The 13,686-nt window shown below is 43.0% G+C and overlaps 1 protein-coding gene across 1 annotated transcript; it reads right to left on the bottom strand.

The window, feature by feature from the left end:
* Positions 1-1,324: 1,324 nt before the first annotated feature.
* On the bottom strand, positions 1,325-13,220 carry LOC128414005 (lipase member M-like). Its single transcript, XM_053388646.1, has 9 exons — positions 13,110-13,220; positions 12,669-12,786; positions 10,810-11,008; positions 9,037-9,146; positions 8,706-8,842; positions 6,760-6,906; positions 6,573-6,644; positions 3,040-3,105; positions 1,325-1,558 (listed from the first exon to the last, which is right to left on the bottom strand). The coding sequence occupies exons 1-9, from the start codon at positions 13,209-13,211 to the stop codon at positions 1,325-1,327; spliced, it is 1,185 nt and encodes a 394-aa protein (XP_053244621.1). The 5' UTR covers positions 13,212-13,220.
* Between the last annotated feature and the right edge of the window lie 466 nt (positions 13,221-13,686).

Raw genomic sequence — 13,686 nt, 5'->3', positions numbered from 1 at the left:
GTATTCCAAAACATATGACATTTGTGTTTGTTATACCTGTTTTTAAATTTGCTTTAAATTTTTAATTTTTTTTGCTTTTTAGATGTTTTTTACTGTTTTTAAATGTTTTAAGCATTTTTAAATATTGTATTTTCCTTATGGAGGAAGGGGAGACTACAAATGCAATTCAGAAAGTAAGGTATAAATAATTCTGTACACATTTATGCAATTTGTGATTCCCCCACAGCTGAATCAGTTCTGTGCCAGCAGACTTTGTGCAAGTAGCCTTAATTTCTACTGGATGATTGGGTTGTACTTTATGATAGTAATGTCTAACTTTGTTAAATGCACGCTATTAAAATGTAAGACCAAGGTATGTCGTCAGAAAATAAATGAAAAAGATACAGGGAAGAAAAGATTTTTGCTTACCTGTTCCTGTTCAGCAATAGCAACCACATCTCTAATGCACACTGAAGAAGACTTAGTTTGTAATTAAACTGAAGAGAATAAGATCACTTTCATCAGCTACTATATAATTATGCAAAACGTGTCTTTCTGGGTGCATTGTTAATTATGGAACAGATGCAGAGTAAGCAAAACAGTTATGAGAAAAGAATTATCACATACTATCATATGCCTTGTGGCAAGGCAAGGCAGTACGGCGACGAAGAAGAAGAAGAAGAAGAAGAAGAAGAAGAAGAAGAAGAAGAAGAAGAAGAAGAAGAAGAAGAAGCAGCAGCAGCAGCAGCAGCAGCAGCAGCTGTCAGGAGCTTGCCTTCAACAGCTCACTGGCTAGCGACCTAGCGAAATCAGAGACTCAGAGAGCTCACGGAGACATGGAATGTAAACCTCAACACTTGAACCGAAGTTGCTGAGAATGATGCTCCTGCCTTCCCCCTGGCTGTTACTTCCTAGTCCTCAGACCCCTGCTGCCATCTACGTTGGCTTCTAAGGAAATCCCTTTGTGCCTGTTTAGCTTTCTGCTCTGAGATTTGGGGGAAGGAGGGCGCTCTAGCATACTCTCCAGAGACACCATGTCACTTGGCTGCTGTACTGAGTTAGCGCCGGCATCTTAATCCAGCATCTCTCCTTGAAGCTCCTTGACACATTTTGGGAACAGGGAAGTAAGATTAGAATGTCAGGAGAAAGATGCAAGGTCAATGAATTCTACTATCAGTTGTGTCAGTGCCAGCAGGTAGAATTAATTTGATGATGAGCAATAGGTAATGGGGGGGGGGGGACACACCTCAATTTACAAATTGATCATGAATACACATTATGTAGACCCACTGCAGCATCTACAGTCACATGGAATATATGCAGTATATATGACTTTTATAACATTTTATTTGTACTTCTGCATCAGATACAATACATCAGGGAATTCTTGCTTTGGAATATCAAGACCAAATAAAGAATCTGCATGCTGCCATTCAGGAACATACTTATGGAAAACTAAATTAGAGATCCGAGGAAGCAACAGCTTAATGTCCTTTATGTTTTCTATAATATCATGTCCACCATACCACACAGCAGTTGGCACAACCATGTCTTCAATTTGATAGAATGGAGGAGTGGTCTGTGGATGAAAAGATTAGAGTGATTAAAATGGGTTTCACCTACCAATCATAGATTTTTACCTGTTTTCTTAGCCTTCTGACTGTTCATATGCAGGACTATCAAAACTCTGGGATGTGTGACCTATGGTCCTGGAAAATGGTACCTTGAGCATTAGTTTCAACTTTTCTTCTCCAATATCTTAATGGATCTGTGATGTATTAATGATTTACTGTGCATTGTTGATATATGCGTCCAGGATAATTATTGGATGACTGATTGAGCACAGCATATGCTAACATTGTGGGATGTATGATGACATTGAGGATCTGTGTCAGGAGTAATGTGTATGTCTGACAAAGTGACAAATGGTTCAGCTTGGATCTGGGCTTCACGGTCTTGCAGGCATGAGGTTTAGAAAGTTTTAGAAGGCTATGCAAGATATTTCTTTCCCACTACCATTTCATTGCTTCACAACTGCTTCTATATTCCTGCTTCTGCAAACAAAATAACAGTTTTGAAACTATCGTCTATCTATCTATCTATCATCTATCTATCTGTCATCTATCATCTATCTATCTCTATACATCTATCTATCCACATCCACAAACACACACATGCCGAACATGTGCGGCTTTATATTTTAAAAAGCACTTAAAACATAGTACCATCAAGACCACAGGAATAAAATTGAGTTTGTTTCTGCTTTTCTGAGGCTAAACACATCTCCTTGGGAATAAGCAGCATCCCAATGTAAGAAAAGGATAATATGATAAATGAAATAAAATAAAATAAAATAAGCATCTGTAACCACATAGAGGCCAGGGTGGTCACCCCTGACTATAAAAACCTTTACAAAAGAATGAGGAAGGAAAGATGCTGTGGCGACCAGCATCAGCTTTTTGGAGCGTGGCATGTCGATGCTGGCCGAGGTACTGTCACCGTACTTGTTTGCCTTTGCCTGTGTTATCTGGCGCTCTTTTGGGCTGTGGAATCCAGGACCTCAGCCATGAGGCCCAGGCATGGCTGTACAAGGAAGCATTAAGGGTTTACCAGGAGAGAGATGGGATCTAGGTTTACAATGTTGGCATCCAGCTGTCTTTGGAGACAATGGAGTGTGATTCCAGCGATGAAGTCAAACCGCTGCATTAGCAGTGCCCAGGTGACCTTGCCAGTGACGCAAGCCTGGGCAGTGTGCATGGCATCCCTGGGGTGTCCGGACAACAAGACCCCACTCTCGGTTCATGGATGTTCTCCAAAGGAAATATGAACAATACATTTGGCACCAGCTTGGCTGCAGAAGTTCTTAGAAGGAGACATACAAGGTGCCATCCAACCATCTCAGGGATTCCACTCCACATTTGTGCAGGGTTTACTCCTTAACCTTTTCTTTTCTTTTTGGGGTGAGCCACTAAGTTCAATGAGAGTTAGTCCCAAAAAATATGCAGCTTTAACACATTGAAATCTCTGACAAATCCCCATCCCCACAACCCTTATAATTACCGTGTTGTATATAGCCTTGTTCTTACTGCCATAGTCAAAACGTTTCAGTTCTTTTGATTTAAAAATCTAAAAAAGTTGAGGCAAAGGAATGAATATTTGAATTTTTAATTGTGACATATTTATAACTTGCACATAATGAATAAAAAAAATTGCTTGATGATTTCTTAGGTTGGATCTACACTGACCTGTTTAACGTTATTTCCACCTATTAGAATAATATTAGATATGTCGTTCTAAAACAACACAGGGCATACTTGTGAATTAAAGTAAATCGCTCAGATTCGGGAAGAAGTAGACTCCACCGTGGGAGCAGGGCCGGGGCGGGAGAGTGCTAGAGTTCTGTCTAGTCAAGTTGAGTGGGATCAATTCCAATCTGTTACCTCCGAGGATGTGGACAGGCTGCTTGGACGAGTGAAACCAACCACCTGTCTCCTGGATCCTTGCCCATCCTGGCTTATAAAAGCTAGCCGGGAAGGACTGGGCGATGGGCTTCGTGGGGTGGTGAATGCTTCCCTCCGTGAGGGAGCCTTCCCAGACCCGCTGAAAGAGGCGGTTATTAAACCGCTTCTTAAAAAACCATCTTTAGATGCGGCCATGATGGCCAACTATCGCCCAGTCTCAAATCTTCCATTCTTGGGCAAGGTGATTGAGCGAGCGGTTGCCGAACAACTCCAGGCACGCCTGGAAGAAGCGAACCATTTGGATCCCTTCCAGTCGGGATTCAGGCCTCATCATGGGACTGAAACTGCCTTGGTCGCACTGGTTGATGATCTCCGGCGGGCTAGGGACAAAGGTGAGAGCTGTTTCCTAGTTCTGCTGGATCTCTCAGCGGCGTTTGATACCATCGACCATAACATCCTTCTGGACCGTCTTGAGGGGCTGGGAGCTGGGGGCACTGTCATACAGTGGTTCCGCTCCTTCCTCCTGGGCCGTGTTCAGAAAGTGGTGGTGGGGGATGAGTGTTCAGACCCCTGGGCACTCACTTGTGGGGTGCCTCAGGGTTCTGTCCTCTCCCCCATGCTTTTCAACATTTACATGCAGCCGCTGGGAGAGATCATCAGGAGGTTTGGGCTGGGTGTTCATCAGTATGCGGATGATACCCAGCTCTACCTCTCTTTTAAATCAGAACCAGTGAGGGCGGTGAAGGTCCTGTGTGAGTGTCTGGAGGCGGTTGGAGGATGGATGGCGGCTAACAGATTGAGGTTGAATCCTGACAAGACAGAAGTACTGTTTTTGGGGGACAGGAGGCGGGCAGGTGTGGAGGATTCCCTGGTCCTGAATGGGGTAACTGTGCCCCTGAAGGACCAGGTGCGCAGCCTGGGAGTCATTTTGGACTCACAGCTGTCCATGGAGGCACAGGTCAAATCTGTGTCCAGGGCAGCTGTTTACCAGCTCCATCTGGTACGTAGGCTGAGACCCTATCTGCCTGCGGACTGTCTCGCCAGAGTGGTGCATGCTCTGGTTATCTCCCGCTTGGACTACTGCAATGCGCTCTACGTGGGGCTACCTTTGAAGGTGACTCGGAAACTACAACTAATCCAGAATGCAGCAGCTAGACTGGTGACTGGGGGCGGCCGCCGAGACCATATAACACCGGTCTTGAAAGACCTACATTGGCTCCCAGTACGTTTCCGAGCACAATTCAAAGTGTTGGTGCTGACCTTTAAAGCCCTAAACGGCCTCGGTCCAGTATACCTGAAGGAGCGTCTCCACCCCCATCATTCTGCCCGGACACTGAGGTCCAGTGCCGAGGGCCTTCTGGCGGTTCCCTCATTGCGAGAAGCAAAGCTACAGGGAACCAGGCAGAGGGCCTTCTCGGTAGTGGCGCCCGCCCTGTGGAACGCCCTTCCAGCAGATGTCAAAGAGATAAACAACTACCTGACATTCAGAAGACATCTTAAGGCAGCCCTGTTCAGGGAAGTTTTTAACGTGTGATATTTTACTGTATTTTTGGTTTTTATGGAAGCCGCCCAGAGTGGCTGGGGAGGCCCAGCCAGATGGGCGGGGTATAAATAATAAATTATTATTATTATTATTATTATTATTAAAACTTTTTTCTACCTTGGGATGGTGTGTTCCCCCCCCCCTAAATATAAGTAATACCTGGCTAAACCATTTTCCAAAATGCTTTTTCTTTCCCTGCTGCTGGATGCTGGTTGCTCTGATCCACCCTCTGGTGTCACAGTTTAATCCTCCCTCCCTACGTCCCCCTGAGTCCTTTGTTATTTGTGCATGTAAGACTTTCAAATTTAAATGAAGCTGAACACCACCTCTCAAATTCCATTGGAGGGGAGCAGAGTTTGAATGCATTTTTTAAAAAAGGTAAAACACTACATAGAAACATATGAACAGTTTTTCACTGATAAAACAGCATAAAACAGTTACAAATTAAGCAATAAAAAAGACAAGGCAATAATGCATTATGAACGTAAAAAGTAGGATGTATTGTGTTATCAAAACCAATTCCTTAACCCTTCCTTAACGTTAAAAACTATGAGTATAGATCCACCCTAAATATTTGAGTCCATTACATATTTTTCTGTTTCTAGTCATATAATTGGTTTAATCATAATAATAATAAATAATTGTATTATTTATAACCCACCCATCTGGCTGGGTTTTCCCAGCCACTCTGGGCAGCTTACAGCATATATAAAAACATAATAAAACATGAAACATTAAAAACTTCCCAATACATGGCTGCCTTCAGATATCTTCTAAAAGTTGTGTAGTTCTTTATCTCCTTGATATCTGAAGGGAGGGCGTTCCACAGGGAAGAATAATTTGCAATATTCACTATGCCAGTTCTTGCCAAATTGTAAAAGGTAATGAGCAGGGCTATTTTCTAGAAAAAGAGGTGCCGGAGCTCTCCTATTTTTAGGCGGAGCACTCCTGCAGGGAAAAAATAAAAACTTTCACCGCTGACCTCCACCACACCGCCCAAATCATCCTGCCAAACACCGCCTCTGCCAAGCAGCCCAAAGCGCCGTGCCGCCCAACACCACTGTTGCGCAGCCCTCTGCAAGGGGATGGTACCAGAAAATTACAGATCAGCCGGAATGCACCAATGAGGAGGCGGAACGCAATGAAGGTGTGCCGGAACTCAGTTCCAGTGAGTTCTGGCTGAAAAAAAAACCCTGGTAATGAGAAACTGCAGTGTGAAAATTCAAACTTAACTCTCACCTCAAACAGAATGAATAAAAAATTGCTTGATGTTTGAATTTAAGAATTACTCTTTAGACAATGCAATGGAAAACTTTCTCTTTCATTCTTCTTTCATGCAACCTATTTAAGGATATTTATTTTTGCTTTCATTTGCATTTTATTATTGCCAGTTTTGACCCCTGTAGATGCATATATATCATATATAGCATGTACCATTTATTGCTATATTGTTTTTCATTTACTGTAACTTTCCTGTCACCTTCTGAAAATTAAAAAAGAAAACCCTTATTCACACACATTAAACATGCATTTGAATATCAAATGACCTCTGAATTTTGAAAAAAGGAAAAACATGCATTAAACCCTACCTGGGCCAAGTGGATCAAGTTTTTTACAGAAGCAAAATCAGGGAAAATTCCAACAATCACGTCTACTCGACTCTAGGGGAGAAATAATAGGCATGGAAACATTTTTTTAGAATTGTCTCTGAATATTCAGTGAGTTTTTTGTCAATATATGTAGAAATATATGTAGAAAAATAAAGAGTCAACTTACCACATTTAAGTTATTTTGATTGCATCCAACAGAAAGGAAAACAAGTTGGAGGCAAAAATTGTCTATCAATGGATAACTACACAGCTTGGCATTCAGTCTTTTCAGTTTGTTGCTGAAAAAGACAAATTCTTTCTTTCCCCATACGAGCTGTAAAATAAACACAAAGATCTTTGTGATTCTTTGGTAGGTTTCTGGAGGAAACACCGGCTTTAGATCCATTTCAGTCTAGGTTCTGTCCTGGTTTCAGGACCGAGATGGCTCTGGTTGCCCTAACAGATGATCTCCATAGACAACTGGATCAAGGCAGGTCGGGACTGCTGATTCTCTTAGGTTTGTCAGAAGCCTTTGACATGGTCAATCATGATCTTTGGACCACCGCCTCGCCGATGTGGGGATACAGGGCATAGCACGAAAATGGCTGTGCTCTTTTATCTCTGGTTGGGGACAGAGGGTAGCGCTAGGGAGGGAGATGTTGTCGTGCCACTCCTTGGTGTATGGAGAGCCGCAGGGAGTAATCCTTTCCCCGATGCTTTTTAACATCTTTATGCAGCCCCTTGCCCAGATTGTCTGGAGCTTTGGGATGGGTTGTCACCAATATGCTGATGACACTCAGCTCTATCTGCTGATGGATGGCCACACCGACTCGGCCCCGAACACACTGACCAGATGCTTGAAACCTGTGGCTGGATGGTTTCATGGGAGCCAATCGAAACTAAATCCTTCAAAGACAGAGGTCCTCTGGCTGGATCGGGATGGCATGGGGATGAGGGACCAACTCCCTTCTCTTGCGGGGGCCCAATGCCTTCCATTAAGAGTTTGGGTGTAATCCTTGAAGCCTCCGTTTCCATGGAGGCGCAGGTTGCAGCAACAGCCAAGGCAACATTTTTCCACCTTCGCCGCATCAAGCAGTTGGTCCCTTACCTTTCCCGCCCCGACCTAGCCACAGTGATCCATGCGACAGTCATCTCCAGGCTTGACTACTGTAATTCGCTCTACAGGGGGCTGCCCTTGAAGCTGTCCCAGAAACTCCAGCGGGTGCAGAATGCTGCAGCGAGGCTCCTCACAGGGTCTCTGTCATGGGAGCATATTCACCCAGTGCTTTTCCAGCTGCACTGGCTCCCGGTGGAGTACAGGGTCAGATTTAAGGTGCTGGTTTTGACCTTTAAAGCCCTTCACAGCCTAGGACCCTCGTACCTACGGGACCGCCTCTCCCAATATACCCCACAGAGGACCTTAAGGTCCATAAATAGCAACACCCTAGAGGTCCCGGGCCCTAAGGAAGTCAGATTAGCCTCAACCAGAGCCAGGGCCTTTTCAACACTGGCTCTAGCCTGGTGGAACGCTCTGTCTCAGGGCCCTGCAGGATCTGATTTCTTTCTGCAGGGCCTGTAAGACAGAGTTGTTCTGCCTGGCCTTTGACTTGGAATCAATTTGATTGCTCCCCCTCTTTCTTTTTTCCTTTCTCCTTCTGTGTTGGAACTCCTATTTGGGGACTTCCCTGGCTTTTTTCTTGCCCATGTAGGACCAGTCTGGATAGTTAGCCTTGGTGAAGACTTGACATTTTCATTCCCCAAAAAGTTTTTGAGTTTCCACTGAAATCAGGCTGCATTTTAATGTTTTAATGTTGTATTTTAATCTTGTTTTTAAAGCTGTATTTCAATCAATTGTTTTTGTATTTGGTGTTAGCCACCCTGAGCCCAGTCTTGACTGGGGAGGGTGGGGTATAAATAAAAATTATTATTATTATTATTATTATTATTATTATTATTATTATTATTATTCTCTTTAGGATTAATATGTGAGGATTAATTAAACCAGATATTGCATGACCTCCCCCAAAATAATGACAAATGGATAAACTTAAAGGTTGAACTGTCCATATCACTAAACTGATTATGTTAGAAGACCACATTAACACAATATAAAAACCTATGAGAAATACCTACGCTTATTAATGCATCTGGAAGACTGAGAAATAGCACAGAAGGTCCACCAGTGCCGACAAGTGTGTAGGTAGGACCAAAAGTTATAAAGAGCTTGACTTTCTGAGCGAGCTGTGGTAAGAGTGAAAAGGTAATTAAACCTGTCAAAGAGAAAGAATTCCAGAATTCAGCAGCTGTGCCAAATATATGGGAGCCAAAAGTCCTTGCTTATTGTTCCTTCAATCAAAATTTTTAGGTTTCAACTATACCAGTGATGGGAATTTTTGATTGTAAGAAGGCCTTTTAAAAAAGGGCTCGGGCAGTAAACACATTCCATTCATTTCTTATTACTTACCAAGTGTCCCACCCTGAGACTGACTGATAACATACAATCCTTCTTGCTTAGTTTTCTGCAGGATAAAATTTATTGTTGCTGGAATATCATATATCGCAATTTCATGGATGCTGTAAGACATTAAGGTAAAGGTAAAGGACCCGTGGAGGGTTAAGTTACTGTATTTTATGCTGTTTTTTGTTGCATCAATTAAGTGTTTTAAATTTGTTGTTAGCCACTCTGAGCCTGGTTTTCTGAACAGGGAAGGGTGGGGTAGAAATAAAAGTTTATTATTATTATTATTATTATTATTATTATTATTAAGTCCAGTCAAAGGTGACTATGGGGTTGCGGCATTCATCTCGCAGACCAAGGGAGCCGGCGTTTGTCCCCAGACAGCTTTCCGGGTCATGTGCCCAGCATGACTAAACCGCTTCTGGCGCAATGGAACACTGTGACGAAAACCAGAGTACATGGAAACGCCGTTTCCCTTTCTACCTCAGTCGTACCTATTTATCTCCTTGCACTGGTTTGCTTTTGAACAGCTAGGTTGGCAGGAGCTGGGACAGAGCAACAGGAGCTCACTCCGTTGTGGGACTTCGAACCACTGACCTTCTGATCAGCAGGCCCAAGAGGCTCAGTGGTTTAGACCATAGCGCCACCCGCTTTGTAGTCATACATACAAAATGCAGGTGAAGTTTTCTCCACTTATCCTTCTGTTTCATTACTAAAGCACACTATTAGAAGTATGCATTGACTCTGCCTCAAATAATGAGGTAATTTGGGCTGTGATTCCCCATTCCTATACAGGATTGTGCCATTAAAAATGCATGTTAACTACTTAGAATGCCACCACTTCGTGAGAATTGTAATCAAGTGATATATAAATTGTAAGGGGGAAATGTAAGAAATTCCAACTAGCTCTGTTTCCTCACCCCCACCCACGCCAAAAGAATAGTACAGTCTTCAGGGGTCAATGGGGAGTTCACCATTTCTTTCTCTCCCCCTCCCCAACCTCATGTTCAGTCAGGTTTTAAACCCTAAATAAGCATGTAGTCAGCTTCCATGGACTTGTTTGATGCAGAGGAATGGTGCGAGGAACCAGCTGGGGGGTCACCAGGGAAGAAGGCTCAGAGCCCGGGGAGTGGTGGTGGAACGACAACAAGAGGTCAGAAGGAGAAGATGGACAACAGGAAAGAGGAGGTGTCAGACTCTGAAGCAGTAAGAAGGTTTAGTGAGCTATGAGAGTCTGTGGCAGAAAGTCGTCCAGCATCAGATGCAAAAGCTGAAGCAGCAGGGTGTGATGAGGAAGGCCAAGAGGCAGAGATGAGTTCTTTGAACTGTAAACTGACAAGCATGCTCCTATGACATCAGCAGAGGCAGGGAGAAGTATGACAGGTGAGAGCCTTCACCTGCATCTCCTTCTTCACCCACCCTCTTCTTGCACAATCCACCATTTCCGCAATCCACAATTCCAGATTGGCTTGATTCAGTTCAGGACCTAAGATTTGTCCAGAGCGAATGCACAGTCCTAATTATGATCTCAGAGCCCCACAAATTCAGTCTGCATGAATATAGAGAAAGTCATACATTTTGTCATGTTGATGTTGGCTCTAAAAATAATAAGAAAAGGAACCACAATCCACCATGTCCCATCTTTGGGAACTCTTTCCAGGATTGAAGCACTTCTGACACAACAGAAGGAAAAAAGATATGTTGTTAGCAGTTGTACTTCAGAGACAGCAGTTACTACAATTGTCTCAATTATCCAAGTTACAAGTTGTCTCTTTATACCTGAAATCCCAAAATTCTTCTTGGTCAATTGACAGAGTCTTGTGTCTTCTAGACCAGCTGGTCCCTCTAGCATTTATCATCCAAACATCATAACCAGCATCTGCTAGGAAGAATCCCAGGCTATTGTTGGGAAGATTTGCAATCCAGCACCTACTTTCAAGCAAAACACCATGTACCAGTAAAACAACTGGCCTAGGACCTGGGGGGAAACAGAAACAAAATGGGCAATCTACCTTATAGCTTATTTGTGTTCACTTCACCAACATTGCTCTTTGTGATGCTTTCATCTAGTCCAGGAAAAACACAATTATATATAGGACAGAGATAAAGGTAAAGGTAAAGGTACCCCTGCCCGTACGGGCCAGTCTTGACAGACTCTAGGGTTGTGCGCCCATCTCACTCAAGAGGCCGGGGGCCAGCGCTGTCCACAGACACTTCCAGGTCACGTGGCCAGCGTGACATTGCTGCTCTGATAATTACTTGTAATTAGGTGATGACCCATGGCTGTCTCACCTTTAGGCACTATTAAAAAATATGAACAAATGCTTCCTGGAAATCATAGCCAATACAAAGGCAACATAATACAAATCATAGCCAATACAAAGGCAGTAAAGATCAGATGAGAAAGCAGCAAATTCTTCAGCTCCATTGCTGAAAATCAGTAGCTGCTTTCCTATGGCAAGATTCCATACAGGGCTGGCCCTACTGATAGGCAGAGTGAGGACAGAGTGGCATAATTGCCATCTGCCTTGCCCTGCTGCTCCCAACCCTGTTATCCTAAGATGAATGGAGAATGCTATCCCTGGACTTGTCTGGATGGCTTCTTTACGTGGAATGGATTGGAGAGGTCTCTTGGGCTTCACATCAAGCAGCAAAATGTCTTGAGCAGGGCCTGGCTCAATGGCATAAATAAATCATTTAGTCCATGCCACCTCATCATGACAAGGTAGTGAAAAACAAAGGTGATTAGATCTGCTCAGTTAGGAAAAATTGGGCAGAAGATTGTACCCCGTTTCTACAATTAATTCACCACTTCTGCACACAAAAGCTTAATCCAAACACTTCATTCTTACACAACATCACATAGAGAAATAGATATCAGAGCTTTGAAAGTCTTTTTAGAAAAGAAACTAATTCTAGTTCAGGTTGAACATGACCAGAAAGGAACTAGTTCCAATTCGCATTTGTCCACTTATAAAATGAACTTGTTTGGTTCATATTCAGTTCAGAGTTCAATTCACATTACCTTGAAATTTTCCTCAGCTTTCAGAATGTTATAAGCTGCTGTGCTGACATATAACATATAGTAAAGAAGACTAAGAAAACATCAAAACACACACAGTGGGGTGTGACTTATTTTCTTCAACCATTATGAACTTTAAACTTAAGAGCCTAAAGAGTCTAAAGTATAAAAACACATGTAGAAGAATGAACTTGAACCCCCTATGAAGTTAATTTGCATTCAGCTCACCCAGCAATTTTGGCAACAACTGTCAGGTGTAATTCAAAGATTTTTGAACTAATTCAGTGAACTTCATTAAACTGAATTAGCTCATTCTGAGCATTTATACACACACATTTGTTTCCTCTGGGCTATGTGGAATCCTGCCAATACTCTTCCTCAGTGGCGTAGCACGGGGGGGCAGGGGGCCATTGCCTGGCCCGCAGTCTGAGGGAACGCAAATCAGGCACCCTACGCAGAGATCCCTGTCATGTGCCCTCTGCAACCTGCCCCTGCCTGGCATGTGAGTACCTGCCCGTTGGTGGTGTGGACTGGGGAGCAGAGGATGAAAAGTTCTAAGCCCCTTCTCTTCCTTAAAAAAAATGTTATAAAAACATCAATTATATTCCAAAATTACCTGTCTTCCCAGAACTGTGCATTCCGTAAGGAATTCTGTTTATTTGTAAGTAATAGCCATCCTCTGTCAGGATTTCATACTCTTCACTGGGGTATCCCCAATATTGGATTATTTCATTCTGCAAGAACAAAGAAATCCTCAGCAAATCGAGACCTTTTTTTTCTAAGTCTAGATGTGCTGCAAGGAATTTTAGGAACAATGGTGCTGAGGAGAAGAGAAAAAAGTTCTGAATCCTGCCTTCCTCCCCTGCTGGCTGTAATGAACAAAAGCAAATTCATCCATTATAATCCATCTAGCCCTCTTTGGGGTAACTCAGGGAGGCCTGGAAATCCTTCTATGAAAAGCAAATGCTTTGGAATATCTGTTAAAAGAAATATGTACAAATTATTTTGTCCTAGCAATAGCCTGTTGTTTCCAAATGCATCTGAACAAGCAACTCACAATGGTCATAAATTCTTGAGGATTCAAGTGCCGTTTCCTGAGGAATTCTTCTGACTCTGTTGTCTGTTGCATTAAGCACACCACTGCCACAAACAGCCACATCGCTGACCTGTGTAAAACAATTTTGTTTCAAACTCCTTAACAAAGATGGGAAGTCTTTTTTAAAATGTTTTTATAAAGGTTGAGGGCAGGGAGTGTAATTTTAGTTCGGGTGGTGCTGCGCACGGAAGAAATGATGTTTCTGTCTTCTAAAAGTTTGAATAACTGAGATGGATGGTTTGTGAGGAAAAAATGAAAACAGATCTGCCCCATGAGGAAGAGGAATGGTTATCTCTGAAGTAAGGGAAAGCATGCTGTATTCTGTGGGAAGCAGCTTCCTGATAACTGGGGAAAAAATATCTGTTTTTGCTGGAGGTGGCATTCTTGAGGTGCTTCGGACAGATAAGGCAAAATAAATTTGTTAGTTACTGGCTCTGGCTCTGAGCTTCTGGAGGCAGCTCCCCAATCTGAACCAGATTTGTCTATGCCTGTCTGCTGGGATTTAAAATTTTCTTCTTATAAAAGCTTTCAAAAATAA

This window comes from Podarcis raffonei, chromosome 5 (assembly GCF_027172205.1).
Source record: "Podarcis raffonei isolate rPodRaf1 chromosome 5, rPodRaf1.pri, whole genome shotgun sequence".
Taxonomy (NCBI): domain Eukaryota; kingdom Metazoa; phylum Chordata; class Lepidosauria; order Squamata; family Lacertidae; genus Podarcis; species Podarcis raffonei.
Note: the sequence above shows the minus strand (reverse complement) of the source record. Positions and strands in the feature narration are given on the sequence as shown.